Here is a 23572-nt window from a genome sequence, read left to right as displayed (position 1 = left end):
GGAATGCTGGAGGCGAGCTGACGTCACCAAGATGTTACAAACCCTGACAGCCAGCCAGCAATGGAACATTGACAGTACAAATTATTATATTAGATGGGAAGTTTTCAATTGCCCTCCCCTTGTCCCTTCCTCCCTTCTCACCCATTACTTCCTTCACCGTAACTGTCTTGTCTGTCTGTATTATTTAGATTGTTAGCTCTTTTGCGCAGGGACTGTCTCTTTGTATCAGGTGTTCAGCGCTGGGTGCGCCTGGTAGCGCTATACAAATGCTAATAATAATAATAAATTAAAAATCTGTCCAATAAGTAAAAAAAAAATCTTTTGTCCTCCACCTTTTAAGGCACTACCTATCCAACTGAAACAGTTTTAGACTTGTTACAGATAGACCAACAATAAAGAACGACAACCTGGATGCAGCAGCTCATAGGTTTGCTTGCTTTGTTTTGAGTGTACTAGAGATGCCGGCTGCGTGTGGAAGTGGAAACAGAGATCAACCAAATTGACTAGATAGGCTCACTTCCACTCTTATCTAGTAAACCTCCTTACTTCAACTGTTTGACGTCATGCCGGCTCCTGTCCTCAATCAAACTTTCTTGCTCCGGAGCCATCGGGGTCGTATGTCTCACTGATGACGTTACTGCGCACACGAAACGTTGCGCATGCTCGCGGCAGCGGTTTGGGGGCAAAACTAGGCCCGGCACATCCAGGGACTTTCCTGCCTTCCCTTGCCTGCTCCTTCTACTTTCGAGTCGGCCCGGAACCCCGCTGGTCGCGTCGGGACCGTCCCCAACGAGGGATCACCTCACAGAACCTCCCCTGAGACTACTCCAGCACAGGAGCCAGGTAATGTTTAAAACAACTTTTTTTCTATTTGCTTACAGTAATGTTTACGATGGGGGGCACTTACTGACATTATTTTATTTCTTTTCCACCTCTTTTCTCTATTTTGTCTACAACAAAAAGATGTACCTCAGCCTTACAGTATAGTCTCTTGTTCTTCCATCTATTACCCCAGCCATCTATATATTCAAATACGTCTTGTTCACAAATTAGGTTTCCTTTCCCTGAAATCTTTGATGGCACTCTGCTTGCAAATTGAATTTTCTCATAATCATAAATAATGGAAAGCAATGTACCTGGTCGAGAGAGAGAGAGAGAGGAAAAAAAAAGAGTTCCAAGAAACCTGGATGATATTACCATACTTGAGGACTACATCTATTCTTAGTTAATTTTCTCTCTTTTGTAGAGACTTCTCTTCTTTCTCTCTATTTCAAACACCAAGAGCTACTGAGCATCACCATATTTAACATTCGCCAATTTTTAAATAGTTATTCCTTCCTACAGGAATCTTTGCTGTACTGTTTATTTCTCACAAAGCTTGCCACACACATGAAAACCCAACACAGAACTATTCAAGGCAATCTGGCACCTATGGCAAAGTGCACCCACAACACATGCATGTAAAACACTATTTGCTAGGAGTCTCTGTTAAAAATTTGTTTTACATTTGAAAAGTGTCTACTTACAGATTATAAATAATTAGAAGTGTGACTATTTATATGGATTTATCCCTTAACATCTACCCAACAGATTAGTAATATCTATATTATTAAGTACTAGGAGTTGAAAAATAAAGGGTACAAGCAGTAGCTTAGCCAGACCTGACATTTTGGATGGGCCCAGAGGTAATATGGGTGGGCAAATATGTATATAGGTGTGAGTAGTGTTTCTTGGGATACTCCTAAATAATGCCTTAGAGTGCACTTGATGAAGGATTTCTAAGTAAATAGTCTGCCCAACATCTGTCCTGCATCAACATAAACCACATCCATAGCACTGATATATTTCAATATAATTGCATTATCCCATTACTTAAACTTGATCAGACTACATCTGCTATAATGGCAAACATCTCAACACACATCACAGTATCCTGCACAATGGAACATAGCCTTCAAACTTTGCTTTATGACAAATGCCTGTTTACGGTGTATTCATAAAACAGATGTATACCTTTTGAAGCCTTTAAAAGCCTGTTTTATGAATACATCTTAAACAGGCATTTTCCCTTCCTCTGGTTCTTCTGCTTTCTCTCCATTCACTGCCAGATACTTTGTGAAGTGGCCTAGTGGTTATGGTGGTGGACTCTGGTCCTGGGGAACTGAGGAACTGAGTTCGATTCCCACTTCAGGCACAGGTCCTTGTGACTCTGGGCAAGTCACTTAACCCTCCATTGCCCCAGGTACAAATAAGTACCTGTATATGTAAGCCGCATTGAGCCTGCCATGAGTGGGAAAGCGCTAGTTACAAATGTAACTAAAAAAAACCACTAAATTCTGCAAAGAAGCTTCTCAGAGCCTGTATAGCAGACCTTAACAGCAGCAATTCTGAACACACAAATACCAATAACAGTACCTTTTAAAAAGGCAGCAGTGAATATATACAACAGCAATGCACGTCCCATTGAAAAAGTTAGACAGGTCAGATTTATATAGATCCCTACACAAACGGCTTGCAGCAGAATCTCTCACCTTAGTCACGTGCAGACCACGGACCAAACCTCACCAATTACAGAATAAAGGACCAGCAATTAGAAATTGTGGTGTAGCCAAGCATCAACCCTATCTTTCCCTTCCCCTATCTCTCCCTATAGCCTGTCATCAGCCTTTCCCTCCCCTTCATAGTCTGGCATCAACTGTGTTCTTCACTACCCCCCCCATCCCTCCTGTAGCTCATCATCAGCCCTGCCCTATCCCTCCCCCTCATAGTCTGGCATAAGCCCTGCCCTTGCCTACTCCTATCCCTCCTGTAGCCCAGCATCAGCCCTGCCCTGCATTACCCCCATAGTCTGGCATTAGGACAACATGTGAGAACAGTTCATATATCAAACAGTTCAATTTTATTGATTACATGGGTTCCTTGAAACAGCTGCTGCGAAACATGGTCCGTGTTGGGACCCATTAAGGAAGCCCTGTTGAAAAAATCATATTTAAAAGATGTGTGTTTCTTTGCTTTTTGTTTGACACAATTACATTGTTGATGGCACGTGGGGGTATCACTAATATAAATGTGCAATGATTATATGATGATATTATAGACAATGCAATTGCCCTGTTTGGTCTGTGATGGTCCAGTAAGAATTATGAGCCATTTTATTACAAAACTAGTAAAGAAGGCCCGTTTCTGAGAGCAATGAAACGGGCGCTAGCAAGGTTTTTTCCTTAGTGTGTATGTTTGAGAGAGTGTGTGTGCCAGTAAGTGTGAGTGACAGAGTGAGGCTGTCTGTGTGAGAGTGTGTGTGTGAGAAAGAATGAGAGTGTGCGTGTGCGGCAGCCCCCCCCCCCCCTAGTTAAAGAGGCCTTTAGATATAACAGTGGTCCCTGGGCAACTGCTCCTTTCAGCCATTGGATTAAATATTCCTTTCTAGTGTACTAGAGCAAGAAGTAGATCATGGCTGGAGGCTCGTTACAGCCTTGATCTGTCATCATAGTGTTCCCATTATGTATAAAACAGTGAAAGAAAGAAAATGAAAGTTAACCTTTGTGGAAAGCATAATTAAATTAGTCATGCATGTGTCAGTTTGAGTGTAGCTGTTTGTGTGTGTGTGTGCTATGCGGTGCTTCCATGGTGAAGTAAAACTGCCAGAGGGGTTACATAATATTGCCCTTGCCATGGCAAGAACTGAAATCCAATGGTAATGTTGTTAGGGTGTTGCTAACAGTAAGAACCTTCTCCTCCAAATCTGGCTGTCCTTATTAAAGTTTGCTATCAAGTTTTGTGGAAGTCGTCGACGCTCCTCCCCCCCCCCCCCTGAGGTGGAGGCAGGCATCGCTTTCAACTAATTCACCTGACTGAAGTCCTGCTGAGTGTAAAAGAAGCACATAAGAGCAGAGGGCAGGCTCGCCTTCAGCGTTCCCCTGCTCTGTCAGCGTCCCGGCCAACAGTAAACAGGAAATGAGGGCGGGGCGCTGAGAAAGCAGGGGAACGCTGAAGGCGAGCCAGCCCTCTGCTCGTCTGTGCTTCTTTTACAATCAGGAGGACTTCAGTCAGGTGAATTGTTTGAAAGCGATGCCTGCCTCCACGACGGGGGGGGGGGGGGGGGGGGGAGGAGGTGTGTCGCCATCGGGGGAGGGAAGGAGGAGGAGCGTTGACCTGGGGGGGTGCGGTGGTAAGTCCAGGTGGTTGGATGGCTCGCTGAGAGAGAAGGGGAATGACTGCAGTCAGCTTAAATGAGTTGAAAGCGCTGTGTGTGTGACGTGAGACCCCATTGCAGCTCATGTATCGGTGCTTGGTGCGTGTCGGTCCTCCGTGGCTCCACCCTCGATGTCATGACGTTTGACGCGAGAGCGGGGCAGACAGTCATGGTGCCACTGCGATCTACACCATGACGGAAGTTGGAGAGGAAAAATGTGGCTTAATTAGAACGTTAGGGTTGTGAATTATGTCCGGAAGGGGCGTGGCTGAGGGCGGGTCTTTGAGTGAGGGTGAGTTGTGCTGACAGCCTACCCTAGGATCAGTAGAGTCAGAGCTTCACTGAACGTTGGAGGTGCGAATCATTTATATATATTTTTGTGAATTGAGTTTCTGTGGGATTTTTGTCTTCAATAATTTTTATGATTTTCCCTCAGAGTGTGGTTTACATATGATTCCTCTCTTTTAATTGATACTATTTTAAGGAGACATGAGGGAGCAGGGAGATACCTATTGTATTGAAATGGAGGTTGTTTTGAGATCAGATTTTGAAAGACGAGTAATTAAATGTAAAATCCAAATTGTTACTTTAACATTGTATATCTTCGCTTGTGAATTAGGGTTCATTTTGTGCTCAGGAATTTGGTAGTCCTGTAGATCAGTGGTTCTCAACCCAGTTCTTTATGCACATCCAACCAGTTGGGTTTTTCAGGATATCCAAAAGGAATAGAAGATGAACAACCACAAACCACCGCAGTATGGTATCACTTTATTAAAAGAAGGCCTTTCTCAGCCACATTTCAGCATCTGCCTGCATCAGGTTCATATTACATCTATTACATCTAAAATATAAATAAGAATATAAATAATGCTACAAGATGAAGTAAAAATATACACTGGGTCTCGTTTAAAAAAGTGACTAGTACCATACTGCTGTGGTGTGTGGTTGTGGTCTGACTTTCTTCTCATCTCCTATTCCCTTATTGGATTTTGCCTCTTATCTTTGACAATCCAGAAAGAATATGCATGAGAGAGATTTGCAGGCACTGCTTCCTTTTATTCAAATCTATCTCATGCATATTCATTGTGATATTCTGAAAACTTGTCTGTGGGGCTCATTTTCAAAGCACTTAGTCTTCCAAAGTTCCATAGGTTTCTATGGAACTTTGGAAGGCTAAGTGCGTTGAAAATATGCCTCTATGTGTACCAAGAGAACTGTGTTGAGAATCGCCACTGTAGATCTCAATCTTCTGTTACATGGTAGGGCAGCACAGTTCACTGGGTTACTTGATATTGCTTGTTGCAGCCCCTAGAAAATTAAAATTGACCTAATTGTGTTGGCAGCAAGGTTGAAGTTTTCCTTTAAATAAGAGGGGGCAAATGATGCTGAAAAGTAAAACTGGTAAACTGTTGTGGAAGATTTGCCCCAGAAGACATGAGAAGCTCCCTCACTCCAACAGGCAAAATTTATTATCTCTAGAACTTGGTAGGTTTCTTCTGAAACATACCAAGCATTGGGTGGAGTGAGAACAAGAGGCTCTTGCGTTGCAGAACCATGGTATCAGGTAGAGTTGGAGAGAGGGTGTGTTTGTTGTAATGTGTGAAGTATTTCATGCATCCATGGCTTGGGTTTTCAGTCAAAATCAATACATAGACACTAATTCAGCAAAATCAAATGTCGATGACAAACAATAAGCTGAAAATCAACCTAGTTCTTGTGTCTCTGCCTATGAACATTCAAATCAATGTTATAATTCCTTACTCTGGAATTTTACTATCACTAAATGGAGGAAAAGACCTCAGATGTCCTGGCTTGGCAGCAAGTATAATGTCTTAGTGCCAGCTCATACTGGACCTCAGTCATATCATTGGTCAAAAATCTCCAAATTACTTTTCAATAATTTTTCAATAACTTTAAACATTTTTTGTTTAGTTATGTAAAAGTGACTTCTCCCGGTAACTATATGTCTATTTCTTCATAACTTTAGTGATGATATAGTCCAATGCAAGGCATTTAGCTTAATTCTTGACTCTTGTACCCAACTGGGCTCTCTGTTTCACTCTTCTAATGAGCTTCTTCAGGGAACTAAGTGCTCTCAAAACCTGCAGGATATATCTAATAAAACCAACCAGTGCCTTCAATATATGTTTCTAACAAAAAACAGCAGAGTATACACTTATTGTATTCTCATACATGCTAGTCTTCCAACATGGCGTTTTACCTCTAACAGCAAACCAGCTGTCTTCTATCCTTTGAATGTAATTTCCTTAGATGAGTGATATAATCAGGTATTCTCAGGACTTTAGCTTTTACTTTCTTTGAGAGCCTCTTCTTTCTCCCATGGGATTGGTCTTTATGGCTGCCTTGGACGTCTAGCAGGTATTTTGACAGCAAAATTTCAAAATACATAGCTGTACAGGAACGTCAGTGTTTGCTTCTATAAGCAAATTCCTGTTGTTACATCTAGCCCTTTTATATGCCTGCCTAAGCAACTTTTGTGGGTAACCCCTTTTCAATAATTTTTGCTTTAACTGTTTAGCTTGCATTTTAAAATTGCATAAATCACTGCAATTGTGACAGATATGTAATATTTGACAATAAGGAAGACTGTTTTTCAATGCCATTAGATGACAACTGTCATATTGCAATATGGTGTTTTTATCAGTTGGTTTTCTATATACTTTTGTGGAAAAAGAATGGCCTTGTTCAATATTGATATTCAAGAAATTAATTTCTATAGTAAAAATATTCCCTTGAAATTGAATTTGTTCACTGCATGAGTTCACGACATCACCAAAATATACAAAATATGACTCAGTACAGGTCCATAAAAGAAAAGTGTAATCAATAAAACAGTGCCAACAGTGAATATCTTAATTGAAAGGGGAGCAGGATACTCATTCATTTTCAAAACTGATCTTGAAATCAGAAGTTTGGAACAGAATTGAGATTTAAATTACACTTATTAGGAACACAAAGTGAACACAGAGTGTGTATAGGAATTAAAGCAAAAGATGACAGTGTAACCAATGAAAGAAATGTTTAGCCTAACCTGCTGAGAAATTTAAATTTTAATCTCTGCAAAGCTTTCTGAGGTCTTGTTATCCTAGCCATCTATATGTTGACTACAGTGCAGCTGTAATTTTAGATTGTTTCTTGAGGTTTGATTATTTTTCAGTCTGACTTCCTTCTGGTGTTCCATAACTGTTCTTTGCTTCCCATAGTTCTGGCCTGTAATCTGTCATGGAAGTGTCCAGTATGGGTAATTCTGGATGAATTGGAAAGAGGTGATGGAGCATTTAGGCTGTTAAGGAGAGAAAGGATCCTCAGAACTTGATTATTTAAGATTTCTGAGGATCAGGGACAAGGGCTCAAGTGCACAAAACCTAACGAGCCAGCAACTTGGGTTTTACAGTGGTTCTAGCTGGTTTAGGAAGCAAGGAGTATAGCGAGACATGCACAAAAGGGTTCTCCGAGCTCTTTTTCTGTCACGATAGCAGCTAACGAAAATTGTATGCAAAGTTATTATTATGAGCTAATTACTATTCAAATGTGCATGCAAAGCTGTTTTCCGAGAGATGCATAGAAGCAGCCCCTACCTTTACTGTGGAAAATTTAATGGGTGTTCAGAAACTGTCGGTACTGCAAGAATGATAGCGGAAGGATGGAGGAACCTGTCAGAGCTTGATCAGAGATCCGGGCACTGTGCTCTTCCGTCCTGTCACTGACCTGCTTAACCTCCTCCCCCCTCCAGAAGAGCCCGTTTCAAAGAATGGAGCAGGAGCAAATGGATGCGCTGACTGAAGAACTTGTGCCAAGAGCTCCCGGGCACTGCGCGTGTCCCAGCCCTTGGACTCCATGTGATGCTGACCTGTCCATGCCCTACTGCAGCCCTTGAAACCGCTGCCGCAGCTTGCACTCATAGTTCCGTGCTGCCTCAATGCTTTCCTTGGCTTCCTGCAACAGTGTTTCCACGTCTTTTTCCATCCTCTGCATGGAGCCATCCACTAACGAGCTTCCGACATGGGCCATCCTCCAGGTCTCTCTGCTACAAGAAGGGCAACAGAGGTGGAAGAGCTGCGCCTTCACAGGATCTCACCTTGCAGCGTTGCAGATTACTGGTGGAACGTTAACAGCGTTTACTGACACGAGACAATCTGTGTCCTACCTGCAAAGACTGGTAAATCGGAAATTGAGCAAGACTACGAGGAGGGTACATCTCTTTTCTTCAGAGCTTCTAAAGATGTGTCTATTGTGCCGTTAACTCCAGGGCACAGACAAAGATAAGTTCAAACACAAAAAAGGCTACAAACTTCTTTCATAAACACAGCTTGTCTGCGTGTATAAAAGCTGTCTGTAACATGCGCAGAGCAGCCACGCTTAGCTATTGGCTGTTCAGCGCATTCTCAGCTGACCGACTGGCTTCCCCCCTATTGCATGCAAATGAGCTGTTTGCAAAAGTAGCGAGCAATTTGCAATTTGGGAATCCTTCTGTATTTCTAAATCGGTAAATTTTACTGAGGTGGAAATACAGGGCGATTCTTTATAGGGATCTTGGTGCTTCTGGCTGCAGGTGCCAAGGAATGCCATACTGATTGGGATAATTATTTATTTATGTATGTATTTATTTGTGACATTTATATCCTACATTATCCCAAGCAAGTTTGAGTTCTGTGTGGCTTACAATAAACAGTATAGGATACATAATAAAGAATAATGCATAAGAAAGTAATTTGTTGTAAAATTGGATTCTTACGACAAATTACTTTCTTATGCATTATTCCAGGGAAGGGGGACCCTGGAATTGGGAGGGAGGGAGGGGGACGCTGGAACTGGGAGGGAGGGGGACGGACGACGACCCTGGAACTCGGAGGGAGGGAACGAACTTCTGGTGGGTGAATATTATATGCAGCCTTCCCTTCCCTCTGAGGGCGGGGCACAGAGCGAGGCCTGTGGTTGGTCCCTTCTCCTTCTGACGTCGCGTTTCTTTCCCTGGCAACTATACAGAGTTCCCTCGAGTGCGGGGCAATTACGAACCCTACGAATACTACACAGCTTCACTGCCACACTGTCACGGAGTCAGCTTCTGAACGTTGGAGGTGCGAATTATTATATTAGATGTGCGTTGAGGGAAAAAATAATAAATTACATTTTCTAGTATGGGAACAGCTAAATAAAGATAGAGAGGGTATAGGGGGCTAAACTGTGTATTATTCTAAAAGCAATAGTAACTAGTTTAAAAATACAACGAGCTTTTAACAGGGATCCAATGAAGCTCTATCAAAAGGAGAGTTACCCTATCAGAATGTCAGGCTCCAGAAATCAATCATGCTGCCATATTCTTCAAAAGTTGAAATAGATAAAAAAAAGTATTATAGCTTGAACTAATAAAATCAGTTGTTTCTGAAGAAAGAAATATTTAACATGGTTGAGCCTTCATTGTCAAATTAGAATCCAACAGAACTCTCAAAATGTGCAAAGATGTTTCCAACTTAAATTCCATTCCACCCAAATATACTTTGGAAAATGGGACAGAACCAGAGGAAGGACCAAACCTTCTTTGTTTTTTTTCTAGGTTCAATTTCAAGTGAACAGATGCAGTAAAAGTGATGGCTATAGGGGTTACTGCCTGCAAGGGGACTCTGGCTTCATCAGTGAGTGGTGGACATATTGAAGGCTCAGCGTTGTATGATACGATATGGTAATTATAGACCGCTAACTCCCAGTCAACTGGTTCAAAGGGTACAAGCAACAAAAAAGAAAATTACTAGTTAAAACATATGATTTCTGAAAAAAGATAGGTTTTCAAACCTTTATGAAAAGGCAGATAAGTTTGCATTGTTTTAAGTTTTTAATAGGTAAAGAACACCAAAGTTTATTCACTTCTAATTTTAAGTCATTTTATGTGCAATATAAATTTAAAGAAATCAGATGATGATTGTTTTAAGTACATCTTTTGGAAGATTTAGGGCGTGTATTGTACTGAGGTATGGGACTTGCCAAAGTTGGCTTTCTCTATCGTTCAAGACCAATATTGTTCTGTTCTAAACAGAGAGAAAATGACCTCTCAACAGCGTCTACTTCCCCAATGGATGTCTGCCCAGAACAAAGATGATGATGTGAATGAAAGAAAGGTAAAGTACACCACCGTGGATGAATCTCTTTGTAAAGACAGTCAATAGATGTTAATAAATAGGGTGCGAGTCTCACTTGAAATACATTCCTAATCTTTATTGTAGTGTTTGACAAATCCAGACACCAGGCTGTCATAGTGCCTAGAGACTGCCACTTCTGTTTTGGATTCCCTTCTAAGATTTTTTTTGTTTTGTTTTGAATTTGCTGCCTTTGAAACAAATGTTCCCTTTCTACCTGAACAGCATAACCCAACTCAAGTTTGTGTCATGTGGTACAGGAACTCTTGTGCTATTCTTGCCATCTTAAGTTTCTTGAGATTTGCGACTACAAGACCTGTAGGATGAAAATAAGTAATTAGGGCAATAATTATTCCCTGATAATACTTATTACAAGGTTCCCGCTCAGCCTAGGGGAAATATTATAAAGGAACCTTGTTGCTGGCACCCTGCCAGTGTTTTGTTCCCCGCCAAAGAACCAAAGCCACGTCACAGATGATAATTATTGTTATTTATTACAGGTAGAAAAATAGAAACACTCTGCAATAGCTTATATGCAATATAATATCTCTTACTGATATGCACACTAACAAAATATATTGTCTAACTACACTCTGATTATCCTGAGACTACGTACAGTAATGATTAGAACAGTACAAATGATATCCTAATAATCCTTATGAAAACTTATCACATCTTATGCAAAATACACATTAACAGCTGTCCCTGACCAAGAGCTGACATAAACCAGTCGTACTTAGATAAAACCACTGCCTAACCCCAGACTAGGAAATATATCACTGTGATCTTACCACGCTGTCCTGATGACGGCTTCAGATAAGACCGGAGCAGAATCTCCCCAGTGGCTAACTCAGCTGTCTGTGTCTTATGTAGTGCAGGTCTTTCTCAGCAAATAAGCAGGTTCCCGTCTCTCCGTTGGTTATCAGAGCCAAAATCTCTGCCACAGGTATTTGCACCAGTTATGCAGGTCACAAGGTTGTTATCATACAGTCTCTAGCTCACCCCGAGCCTTGCTGGATTTCTCAGGTCCTTCCCGGGTACTCCTCCTCTGAGGGTCTCCGACTAACTTACTTCTCCCACTCTCCCCGCGCTCTTCCAGACCTCTCTGTCGGGTGATAGCCTGGACCAATTATCCTCTCGTACAGTCCAGTGCATGGGCAAGAAGAGTTCTTTGTTTTGTGACCTTGGAGATGGTAACTTCTGGTGCCATGAGTATGACTCCCTTCCCAGCGTCTCAGAGATAGAAGGGGGATGGTTGGAACACAGAATGTCCTTGGCTTCAGCAAGCCTGTCAGTGATTTTCCACAAGCTGAAGCTGGATCTTGCTGACTCAGAGATGTTCAGGTCAGAGCCATCTTATTGTACCAAGATGTCATAGGCTTGTATAGGCCAAGACCAGCTCAGGCTAGATCACAGGGAAATACCCCTACAGACCAGCTCGGGAGTTTCCGCGCTATGTGGCTCAAATTTGAGTTGAGGGGAATACCTGTTTTGGTGATCATAACAGTCACGTTAGACGGCAAGTAGTAAGGTGTCGGGGAAGGTAAACATTCATATGTTAGTTTTTATTTTTCCTGCAGAAAGTGTTACAAGGTCTGGGCTCTGTCCCTACCCTCAGTGTGGTAGAAGAATACAGAACTTCAACACACATTCCGGATGCCTTGTCTTTCTGGGCATAGACTGTAACCACAATGAATATACACAAAGATTGCTCTCTGAGCTTGACTTCTCAAACATTGTGAGGCTGAGAAAAGGATGCTGCTTCAGTAGTAGAAGAAGAGAAAAACGTCTTTTGTGCAGAGATCATCTGACTTCACTCTCCAGTGTATCCTCCTCTGCAGATGATGCCTTTACCTCTGTGCACAGTAACTTTTGTCAGACTGCAAAGGAGCACCATCATTGATCTTCGAAAGTGATGTGAGTCTTGGCTGACATTTCGAGATCTAAAATGCAGTCATTCTTAATGCGCTTGCCAGGCCTGAGTTTAAGGGAATTTCAAAGCCACCTTTTAAAGCTCTGGAGAAGCGCTGGCACATCAATGCAGGTGATCCACAGACTGTAGCCTCTAAGCCAGTGGTTCCCCAAACTTGGTCCTTGAGGCACCCCAGCCAGTCAGGTTTTCAGGATATCCACAAAGAATATTCATGAGAGATTTGCATGCACTGTCCCCCACTGCATGCAAATCTCTCATGAGTATTCATTTTGGATGTCCTGACAACCTGACTGGCTGGGGTGCCTCCAGGACCAGGTTTTGGAACCACTGCTCTAAGCACAGGCTAGTACAGGTGTCTCCTGTGCTGTCTGTACCATCTAAATGGCTTCGACAATACCAGAGCGCTGACTTACATCTTCTGCCCTTGATACAGAGACCTGGGCTGCCTCCCAGTGCTGATTGTGAAAATTACAATTTTTGCATGAATTGTTGTTCACTGATTTATCTATCTCAGATATCATCTTGTTCTCCAGTCGTAGCAGAGACATCCAGATTGATGACATCTGTGTTAGTTGTCAATTCATCCTTCACCAGTGTCCTCTGTTTCTGGTCATAGTAGGTCACAAGTCTTCTTCATCAATTTCATTTTCCCTAGCAAAGCAGCTGGCTGAACTTGTTTTTAGAAAAGATGTTTTAATGATTTTGTCAAGTACTATTTGAATGATCTTCAATCGGCTGAGTATCAAGGAACTGGATGTAGAATAATCATCTCAATCAGTGGTCATTACTCATGAGCAGAGCGATACTTGCTCATCTCAACATTTAGTAGTATCTCTCCTTTCTATCGCTGATGTTGTGTTACAAGGAGGAGAGGTTAAGACGGCTAGGACTCTTTAGCCTGGAGAGAAGGCGGCTGAGAGGTGATATGATAGAGGTTTACAAAATAATGAGCGGGATAGAGCGGACAGATGTGAAGCGTTTGTTTATGCTTTCTAACAATAATAGAACCAGGGGACACAAGATGAAATTAGAATGTGGTAGGTTTAAAACAAATCGGAGAAAGTTTTTCTTTACTCAGCATGTAGTTAGACTCTGGAACTCATTGCCGGAGAAGGTAGTGATGGCAGCTGGCCTTGGTGAGTTTAAAGGGGGTCTGGACAGATTTCTGAAGGAAAAGTCCATTGATCGTTATTACATTTTAGGTTTTTTGCCAGGTTCTTGGGGCCTGGATTGGCCGCTGTCGGAGACGGAGTGCTGGGCTTGATGGACCTTTGGTCTTTCCCCAGCGTGGCAGTGCTTATGTGCTTATGTACTTCTTTCTTCACTGTGTTTGGAAATCCTGTTCCTAAGTGATCCCACATGCTTATCCCATACCTTTTTAAATTCTGGAACAGTCCTCGACTTCACCACCTCCACTGGGCTTGGATTTCTCATGTATATTTTATATTTTTCATATTTTTATCTTTTATCTTTATATTTGTATTTATAATTGTGGTTTATTTTGCATGTTTATATTGTATTTATTTTTGTAGACCCCTTTTTTTGGCTGAAACTCAAGTTGAGTTGGGTCTTTGTGAAGATTGGATATAGTACCTTTTTTGGACACCATTTGTGTGAGGATTTTTTTTAGTCTCTTCCACCGTTGTGTACTTCTTGTGCTGTATCCGTGGAGGTTAGCCGTTCTGTGCTTGTGGATGGTTTGTGAATGTCAGAACTGACTCTGAACACAGCTGTCCCTTTTACACCACTAAAATATTGCTCTGTTCTTTTAACAGAATCTTCTACCATTAGTTGAGGAGCAAAACTTAGCTCTCAACTCACACAGGAAGCTTGATCACATGCTGAGCATATGGTTTACATTGATCTGGCTACATTTTATTCCCTCCAAGTGTTTGTGTATCATCTTCAGAATTAATCCTATTTTAATACAAATGGACAATCAAGTTGCCATATTTTATATCAACAGATAAAGAAGTTTGGTTCTCTTTACGTATACAATTTCTCAGCACATACAAACTTGGGCCACTTACATTTTGACCAGTCAGAATCTTATAGCAGACAACTTCAGCAGTATTATTCAGCACCATGAGTAGTTTCTGGACCATCAAACCTTGCAGGACATCATTTGAGCCTGGGATGTTCCTTAAATAGACCTGTTTGCCAGCACCAAAAAAGCAAACTGACTTGGTTGAATTTCTTCAGAAAGGTGATAAATAAGTCCTAATAAATAAAGCTGCCCCTCTGTTGCTTAGGGTATCTATTCATGGGTTTGCTAATGAGGAATACACAAGCCAAAATGACCTAGCTCCTTCTTTATGCTTATGCACCAGTTCCTCTAATAACAAAAACCCTGCACAAGTTTCAAAAAGTGCCTAGTGCACTGATTTTCATAGTACCTGAAAAGACTCTGTTCATCCTCCGTGCAGGTGTCTGATCTTCCCAACAAAGGGATCCAAATCTTGAGTCACTGATCTTCACAGCACAGAAATTCAGCAGCATTTTATTTTCCACTTTGGGTCTACCAACAGTTCTTCAAGAGAGATACTTATCCAATTTCTAGTTATATAAAACTTTTATAATCGGACAATAACTTGATGACAGCAAGAAAGTCTTCTATCAGATAGATGTAGCAATCAGGCAAAATAGTGGAAACTATTATAAAGAATAAAATTATGTAACACATAGGTAAACATGTTTTAATGCGACAGAGATGGATTCAGCCAAGGGAAGTTTTGTCTTACCAATTTGCTTGATGTTTTTGAAGGCGTGAATAAACATATCAATAAAGGTGATCCAGTTGATATAGTGTATGCAGATTTTTCAGAAAGCGTTTCTCAAAGTTCCTCATGAGAGACTCCTGAGAAAATTAGAGTCATGGGATAGGAGGCAATGTTCTGTTGTGGATTAGGAATTACTTATTGGACAGAAAACAGAGGGTAGGGTAAATGTCCATTTTTCTCAGTGGAGGAGGGTGCATAGTGGAGTACTGCAGGGATATGTACTGGGACCAGTACTTTTTAATATATTTATAAATGATCTAGAAATCAGAACAAGTGAGGTGATTAAATTTGCAGATGACACAAAACTATTCAAGGTTGTTGAAACACTTGCGGACTGTGACAAATTGCAGGAAGACCTTAGGAAATTGGGCCTCCAAATGGCAGATGAAATTTAATGTTGACAAATGCAAAGTGATGCACATTGGGAAGAATAATCCCCAAATCATAGATAACTGATGCTAGGGTCCACTTTGGCAGTCGGCACCCAAGAAAAAGATCTAGGTGTCATTGTAGACAATACGCTGAAATCTTTTGGCCAGTGTGTGGCGGCAGCCATGGTCACAGCCAAAAAACGTAAATGGGAGGCTAGGAATTATTGGGAGGGGGATGGAAAATAATACTAAGAATACTATAATGCCTCTGTGTTGCTCCATGGTGCGATGTCACCTTGAGTATTGAGTTCAGTTCTGGTCGCCTTATCTCAAAGATATAGCGGAATTAGAAAAGGTTCAGAGAAGAATGACCAAAATGATAAAGGGAATGGAACTCCTCTCATATGAGGAAAGGCGAAGGAGTTTAGGGCTCGTTAGTTTGGGAAAGAAATGGCTGAGGGGAGATATGATTTAAGTCTGGTGTAGAATGTGTATAAGTGACTCAAAAATTTTTTTTTTGTTTTATTCTTTCAAAAAAGTACAGAGACTAGGGGACACTCAATGAAGTTAAATGCAAATACTTTAAAATCAAATAGAGCAAATTATTTTTCACTCAATAGTTAAGCTCTGGAACTCATTTGCCGGAGAATGTGGTGATATCAGTTATTTATTTATTTATTTGTTGCATTTGTATCCCACATTTTCCCACCTCTTTGCAGGCTCAATGTGGCTTACAATACATCATGAATGGTGGCAATGTAGAACAAGATAGACTTTTAGTATTGAGAAGGATCTTGGGTACATTATAAAGAAAAAAAAACATGATAGTAGTATAGCAAGTAGATATTATAAGACAATTCTGGGTGTATGTGGAGGAGTTCAGATTTATTGATCTTTGTGGTATGCCTTGTTAAAGAGATGGGTCTTCAGTAGTTTGCAGAAGTTAGTTAATGTATCTGGGTTTAAGAAAGGTTTGGACAAGGTCCTGGAGTAAAGTCCATAGTTTGCTATTGAGATAGACATGGGGGATGCTACTGCTTACTCTTGAATTGGTAGCATGGAATGTTGCTACTCTTTGGGTTTCTGCCAGGTGGATTGGCCACTGTTAGAAACAAGATACTGGGCTAGATGAACCTTTGGTCTGATCCAGTATGGCTATTCTGGAGGAGTAGCCTAGTGGTTAGTGCAGTGGACTTTGATCCTGGGGAACTGAGTTCGATTCACACTGCAGCTCCTTGTGACTCTGGGCAAGTCACTTAACCCTCCATTGCCCCTAGTACAAAATAAGTACCTGAATATATGTAAACCATGTAGTTGCAAAAACCTCAGAAAGGCGTATATCAAGTCCCATTTCCCTTTCCCTTTTTTTTCACAACTGTCATGAATCTGTTTAGTGTCCTCCAAATATTATACTACAAAATGTTTATCATCTATATGACCTTGGACTGCAAATGTCCTCCAACAGAGGATGTTTCAGCTCTCTTTCAGCCTATTATGTCCCCTTAGATTTCTGGCTTCATGGTGTTCTGTTATTTCCAGGCTCATAAACAGACTGCTTTATATCAAACCACTGATATGTCATGGGACCTGACTGACTGTCATTCTAACATCTAATAAAATCTCCTTGTGAGCCCGTGGCATCCACATCTGTCAAGCACCTCACTTGGAAGATGCTCTTTTTAGTGGCAGCTATTTGCAACTAGAAGAAACAAACGTCAAGCATTGGTTAGCTATGAACCTATGAACTATGCACTCATTTTTATCTTTTTTTTTTCCTATTTGATATTGGATCTTTCCTAATCTTGTGGGCTTTAGCTGGAAGGTTAACAGGTTAATAGATTTTTATTTGCATCTTTTTTCCCCTCTCTTTCCTTTAGTTGGTTTGCAGGTGTTATCTACAGTTTTGTTATTTTGCAATCGTTTTTTTCTGTACAAGCTATCATTTGATATGTATAATGAAAAATAAGAAAATAACAAAGTAGTTCATTGTAGCGATCCTAAATTCCTACTAAAGCTGGTCACTCTTTTTTTTTTTCCATGTGATTGAAGAAATTGTACTTCCTACATTTTACCCTAAATCACACAAGCATCCATGAAAAGTTCCTGCACACTCTGGACTGGAAAAGAGATCTCTTACCATTTACAACAAATGAAATTTCTTAAAAATTCTACATAAGAACATAACATATGAATAGCCATTCTAGGTCAGACTAATACTAGTCTGTAAAGTTAAACTTTCTAAAATCAGACCCATTGCAGCTATTATAGCCTTCTTGAAGTCTGCTTAACTGGACAGGTTATTGAAAGTAGCTACATGATTCTTACTTCATACCTTCATGTCTCACTACTACTTGGACTAGTCTTCCATCAAGGACAGTGCTTTTACTTGAGCTGTACGGGCCAACCTTTCTTTGTAAGTTCAGTTTGTAAGTGTATTATTGTCTGTGAATGGGCTGCTTCAGAAAAAAGGACAGATTATAACACTGAGCACTTCAAGCTTGGGAGTTGCTCACTTGTTTTCTTGATTCAGTCATTTTTTATTTTATTTTTTGACAGAAAAAGCAAAGTTGGTTACGTTTAATCCTGTGGTGTAAGGAAAACATATTAATCAGGCACATGATTCCTCTTTTGAGTTTTATCTAATGTTTCTTGCTCTTTTCCTTATGTGGTGTATCCAGTGGCATAGACATGGGGGGGGGGGGCTTGGGTCCCCCAATTTGAGTTTGGGGCTCCCCAAAGGTTGGCTAGTTTGGTTTCACTAAAAATGAGCATGTGCACCAGGGTGGAAAAGCAGGGCAGGCAGCGCTGCAGCTCAGGTATGTGGGGTTTTGACCAGGTTTGAGAGTGGTGGGGAGGAGGGGCAAAATGTGCTTCCCCCCCCCCCCCCCCCCCCCACACACACATTTGGCTCATATTCCCTTCCAAATCAAGGTCTGGTTACACCTCTGGGTATAACATCTCTGGAATATAGTAAGGGGCTCCATTTACAAAGCTGTGCTAGTGATTCCGTCACTGCAAATGTGACGAAGCTCATAGGAATTAAATGGGCTTTATCACATTTGCTGTGCCGGAATCACTTGCACAACTTTTTAAAAGGAGCCCATTGTAAAAAATCATAATATGTAACTTTGCATTTCATATGAGATTGATATTTTGTTTTCTTTTACTTTGTAATTTGCTGTATGATTTTATAGAATTAAAATAAGGTTTAGCATTATTTAAAATCATTATCAGCCGTTGAACAGGGCAGAAGGGAGAATATTCTGAATTTATAGATAAAGGGAACATAAAGTGAAAGTTTGGGCAGTATGAGGATTTTCACAGTGTTAAGTCAAATGTTATATCAATAAAACCCCACCAAAACTGTTCCACTCATTCATTTTGCACAGAAATCTGTCACCCAGAAGAATGTTTTGGAGAGTGGGCTTCCTTTTCTAGCATTTCATGGATCCATCTTGTATAGTTATGAAGCCAGTGACTGCTCTTTACTGTCAGAGGATATCAGGTAACAGAATCTTTCAGGGACAATGTCTCTTAATGGTTTAGTTTTGTGCATACCATACTGTAATGAACATCACTCCTAATTCAAGGTATATGAAGTATGAACTCAGTCTCTCAGGCTTCTTATTTCTCTGATATTTACTAGGTAGGACTGAGCTCCTGGGAGACTGAGTGCAGGAATTTGTTTTTGGTAGGCAGGGGATGGAAGTATCTTCCTGGAGTGTAGAGACTCGGAAATATGCCCTGTGAGGCATGCTCCCAAGTGCTTCTGCCCCGCCCACTGTGTCATGGCTGAGCAAGGTAGACCAATGGATGGGGCGCAGTTTTGGTGCCCTCACCTCCCTTGAGCCCTGTGCAGCTGCACCGGCCACACATAGCTAGCTGTGGCCTTGGTTTCTTTCTGGTCCTTTGGGCTTCCAGCTCAGTCAGAACTGACCTCTTCTTGGATTACAGTGCCCTGAGCTTCCATTCACAGCTGCTTGGATTTCTTCCCCTATTTGTACCACTTCTCTAGTGTGAACTTGCCATTGCAGTGATAGTTCTCAGCCAGTGCCACCACTTTACCATTGTAGTGCAGTCTAGTCCAGTCTCTGGTAATTAGCCGTCTTGATTACTGCAACAGTATCTACGGGGGATGCACAAACATGCTCCTAAAAAAATTGCAAACTGCTCAGAATACAGCAGCTGGACTTATCTTCGGCAAATCGAGATTTGATAGTTCGAGACCACTACGTGAGCGGCTGCACTGGCTTCCTGTGAAGGACCGCATCGTGTTCAAGATCTGCGCATTGGTGCACAAAATCATCTATGGAGAAGCCCCTTCCTATATGCACACTCTCATTAACCTGCCGCCCAGGAACTCCCGAAGGTTGGCCCGCTCGTACCTCAATCTCCACTACCCAGCTCCTAGTGGCCTCAAATATAAGACCATCTATGGTTCCTCTTTCCCTTATCTCAGTGCTCAATTGTGGAACGGGCTGCCTCGAGAGGTCAAATTCACTCCAGATCACCCGACCTTCAAGAAGTGACTCAAGACCTTCCTTTTTGGCAGAGCATACGCTACGAGCCCTTCTGGTGCCACACCCTTTTAACCCACGGCCCTCTCTGTGATAATTCATCACCTCCCTTCTCTTCCTTTTCCTCCTCAGTTATTTCTTTCTCCCTCTTGTGACCTTGTATACTGTATTTTGTACTACTGATTGCTTATTAACTATTGTACGCCACATTGAGCCTGCCCATGGGCGGGAATACTGTGGGATATAAATGTCAAATAAAATAAATAAGTTAAATAAATAAATACCCTATAATTGCCTTGTATATTCTGGAAATTTCATACCTAGCTCGTTTTGTATTTGTCTAGTGAAGGGGACAAATCTCTTGAAAGTTACCCACAGATTATTGCTAGTTCGACAAAATGACATCTACAATATAGATTTTGGCATTAATTTGTTTATGTGGATTAAACATAGCAATCCAAACTGAAAGACACCTGTGGGAGATAAAGGTGATTATTTTAGAAGCTCTGTTCCTATTTTGGACATCTGAAAATTGGCATTTAGATGTTCATATTGCATGAATGTCCAGATTCCAATTTTACAAAGGCAGAATATGGACGTCTTATACTGCAGTAAGTTCGTATTTCAAGGAGATGTGGTCTGTTTTGGGTGGGACTAGGGAGGACCCAAAATGTGGACGTCCATCTCCTGGTAGTACAAAAAAACAGAAGAAACCAGTCTTCGCAAGAAAAACAACCAAAAAGCAAAACAGCGAAGATGACTAACAGGAACAAAAATAAAAAATTAAAAACAAGAATATATCAAATTTGTATTTAAAAATATGAATTCATAAAAAAGTAAAAAACATAAAAAAGACGACAGTTGTAAAAAATTAAAAAACTTTATTAGCCAAAGGATAGCAGGGAGAAAGGGACTCGACACAGCTGTGTTTTGGCCATACAGGCTTGCCTGGCAGGAGACTTTAAAACCCATTGAAAATACTAGCTCTGTTTGATTTTATAGAGACGAGACGCTGCTCCGATCTTTTTTGCTTGACTTTGTTTGGGTGGGATTTGGGTGGGATACCGGTGTCGGAAATGATATTTCAAGCGGACGAGTCGGAGAAACTTACTGACTTCACGGTAAACCTGGAGGACGTAATGGGGCAGTTCAGCAAACTGAAGAGTAGCAAATCTCCTGGACCGAATGATATTCATCCTAGAGTACTGATAGAACTGAAAAATGAGCTTGCGGAGCTACTGCTAGTGATATGCAATTTATCCTTAAAATCGAGCTTGGTACCGGAAGATTGGAGGGTGGCCAATGTAACGCCCATTTTTAAAAAAGGTTCCAGGGGAGATCCGGGAAATTATAGACCAGTGAGTCTGACGTCGGTGCCGGGGAAAATGGTAGAGGCTATTATTAAAACAAAATTACAGAGCACATTCGAGGACATGGATTACTGAGACCGAGTCAGCATGGCTTTTGTGTGGGGAAATCTTGCCTGATCAATTTACTTTAATTCTTTGAAGGAGTAAACAAACATGTGGACAAAGGGGAGCCGGTTGATATTGTGTATCTGGATTTTCAAAAGGCGCGTTTGACAAGGTACCTCATGAAAGGCTACAGAGGAAATTGGAGGGTCATGGGATAGGAGGAAATGTGCTATTGTGGATTAAAAACTGGTTGAAGGATAGGAAACAGAGAGTGGGGTTAAATGGGCAGTATTCACAATGGAGAAGGGTAGTTAGTGGGGTTCCTCAGGGGTCCGTGCTAGGACCGCAGCTTTTTAATATATTTATAAATGATTTAGAGATGGGAGTAACTAGCGAGGTAATTAAATTTGCTGATGACACAAAGTTATTCAAAGTCGTTAACTCGCGACAGGATTGTGAAAAATTACAGAAGGACCTTACGAGACTGGGAGACTGGGCGGCTAGATGGCAGATGACGTTTAATGTGAGCAAGTGCAAGGTGATGCATGTGGGAAAAAAGAACCTGAATTATAGCTACGTCATGCAAGGTTCCACGTTAGGAGTTACGGACCAAGAAAGGGATCTGGGTGTCGTCATCGATAATACATGAAATCTTCTGCTCAGTGTGCTGCTGCGGCTTGGAAAGCGAATAGAATATTGGGTATTATTAGGAAAGGTATGGAAAATAGGTGTGAGGATGTTATAATGCGGTTGTATTGCTCCATAGTGCGACCGCACCTTGAGTATTGTGTTCAATTCTGTTTGCCGCATCTCAAGAAAGATATAGTGGAATTGGAAAAGGTGCAGCGAAGGGCGACTAAAATGATAGCAGGAATGGGACGACTTCCCTATGAAGAAAGACTAAGGAGGCTAGGGCTTTTCAACTTGGAGAAGAGACGGCTGAGGGGAGATATGATAGAGGTATATAAAATAATGAGTGGAGTGGAACAGGTGGATGTGAAGCGTCTGTTCACGCTTTCCAAAAATACTAGGATGAAACTACGTGTAATTAAATTCTGGAATTCGTTGCCGGAGAACGTGATGAAGGCGGTTAGCTTGGCAGAGTTTAAAAAGGGGTTAGACGGTTTCCTAAAGGACAAGTCCATAAACCGCTACTAAATGGACTTGAGAAAAATCCACAATTCCGGGAATAACATGTATAGAATGTATGTACGTTTGGGAAGCTTGCCAGGTGCCCTTGGCCTGGATTGGCCGCTGTCGTGGATAGGATGCTGGTCTTGATGGACCCTTGGTCTTTTCCCAGTGTGGCATTACTTATGTACTTAACCCCAAGGCTTCTTGCACTTGCTTTAAGGTGATCTTAATCCTCTCACCATGTAAGGGGACTCATTTGGAAATGATCTGGATGCTGCCCCCACCCACATTTGTGTTTTTTTTTTTTTCCTGGGTTAATAATCTTCAACCAACTTATTTTCATCCATTCCTGGACCTTTACAAAACAGCAATTCATAAACTCAGAAGCTGGTACAACAATTTTGGGGAGCTGTCCTTCATTCCCTTCACACACAATGGGGGTGCTCCTTGGTGTGTGACCCTCTGATTCTATTTTACACCTATAAATTTACAGAGATGCCACCACAAGGGTTTAAGATATATGTGCAGTGGGTGATATTATTTGGGATCTCCACAATTTTGAAATCCTGGCGGTCATATGTTTGACATGTTGGTGTGCACTGATGATACAGCAAATGAAGCTCGATAGATGCAGGGTGCGAGCATTGGACAGCACAGAGGGAGAGGAGTTCCGCAAACTGTGGGAACCTTTGTGGTTGACTATGCCCTCGAGCGAGAAGTCATATTCTGAACATTTAAATGACTCGCATGGGGGGGGGGGATAAGGGGGAGTGGGGGGAAGTTACTCTGTTTGGGGTTTGGGGTGGTAACACACTATTTGTATAATGTTAATTTCAACATGGCTGATCTGGTTTGCAAGTTTATTTCACGCCTGTGATGTATTATGAAGCATTTGTTGACAATAAAAATGATTAAACATAAACTCAGGAGCTGAGTGCATAAACTCGTCTTGACAAGACTAATGCCTCCATGACTGATCATAAATGTTCTGCTGTAATATAGGCATGTAGGTTACAATTGATGTGAAGTTAAAGAAAGACACTTGTTTCTCTTTGGGGCACATTGAGCAATATCACCC

At 41.4% G+C, this 23572-nt stretch overlaps 1 protein-coding gene across 1 annotated transcript in view; it reads left to right on the top strand.

The window, feature by feature from the left end:
* Positions 1 to 652: 652 nt before the first annotated feature.
* Positions 653 to 23572, top strand: part of LOC115459062 (Werner syndrome ATP-dependent helicase-like) — a gene marked incomplete at its 3' end in the record, with an annotated part of 59016 nt that continues 36096 nt past the window's right edge. Inside the window, exons 1-4 of the mRNA XM_030188926.1 lie at positions 653 to 843; positions 9768 to 9893; positions 10245 to 10326; positions 18818 to 18933. Coding sequence (XP_030044786.1) covers positions 10252 to 10326; positions 18818 to 18933 — 191 coding nt within the window. The remainder of the gene's footprint in view (positions 844 to 9767; positions 9894 to 10244; positions 10327 to 18817; positions 18934 to 23572) is intronic.

Source organism: Microcaecilia unicolor, unplaced genomic scaffold (assembly GCF_901765095.1).
Source record: "Microcaecilia unicolor unplaced genomic scaffold, aMicUni1.1, whole genome shotgun sequence".
NCBI lineage: Eukaryota > Metazoa > Chordata > Amphibia > Gymnophiona > Siphonopidae > Microcaecilia > Microcaecilia unicolor.
This window is presented reverse-complemented; position numbering and strand designations above follow the sequence as displayed.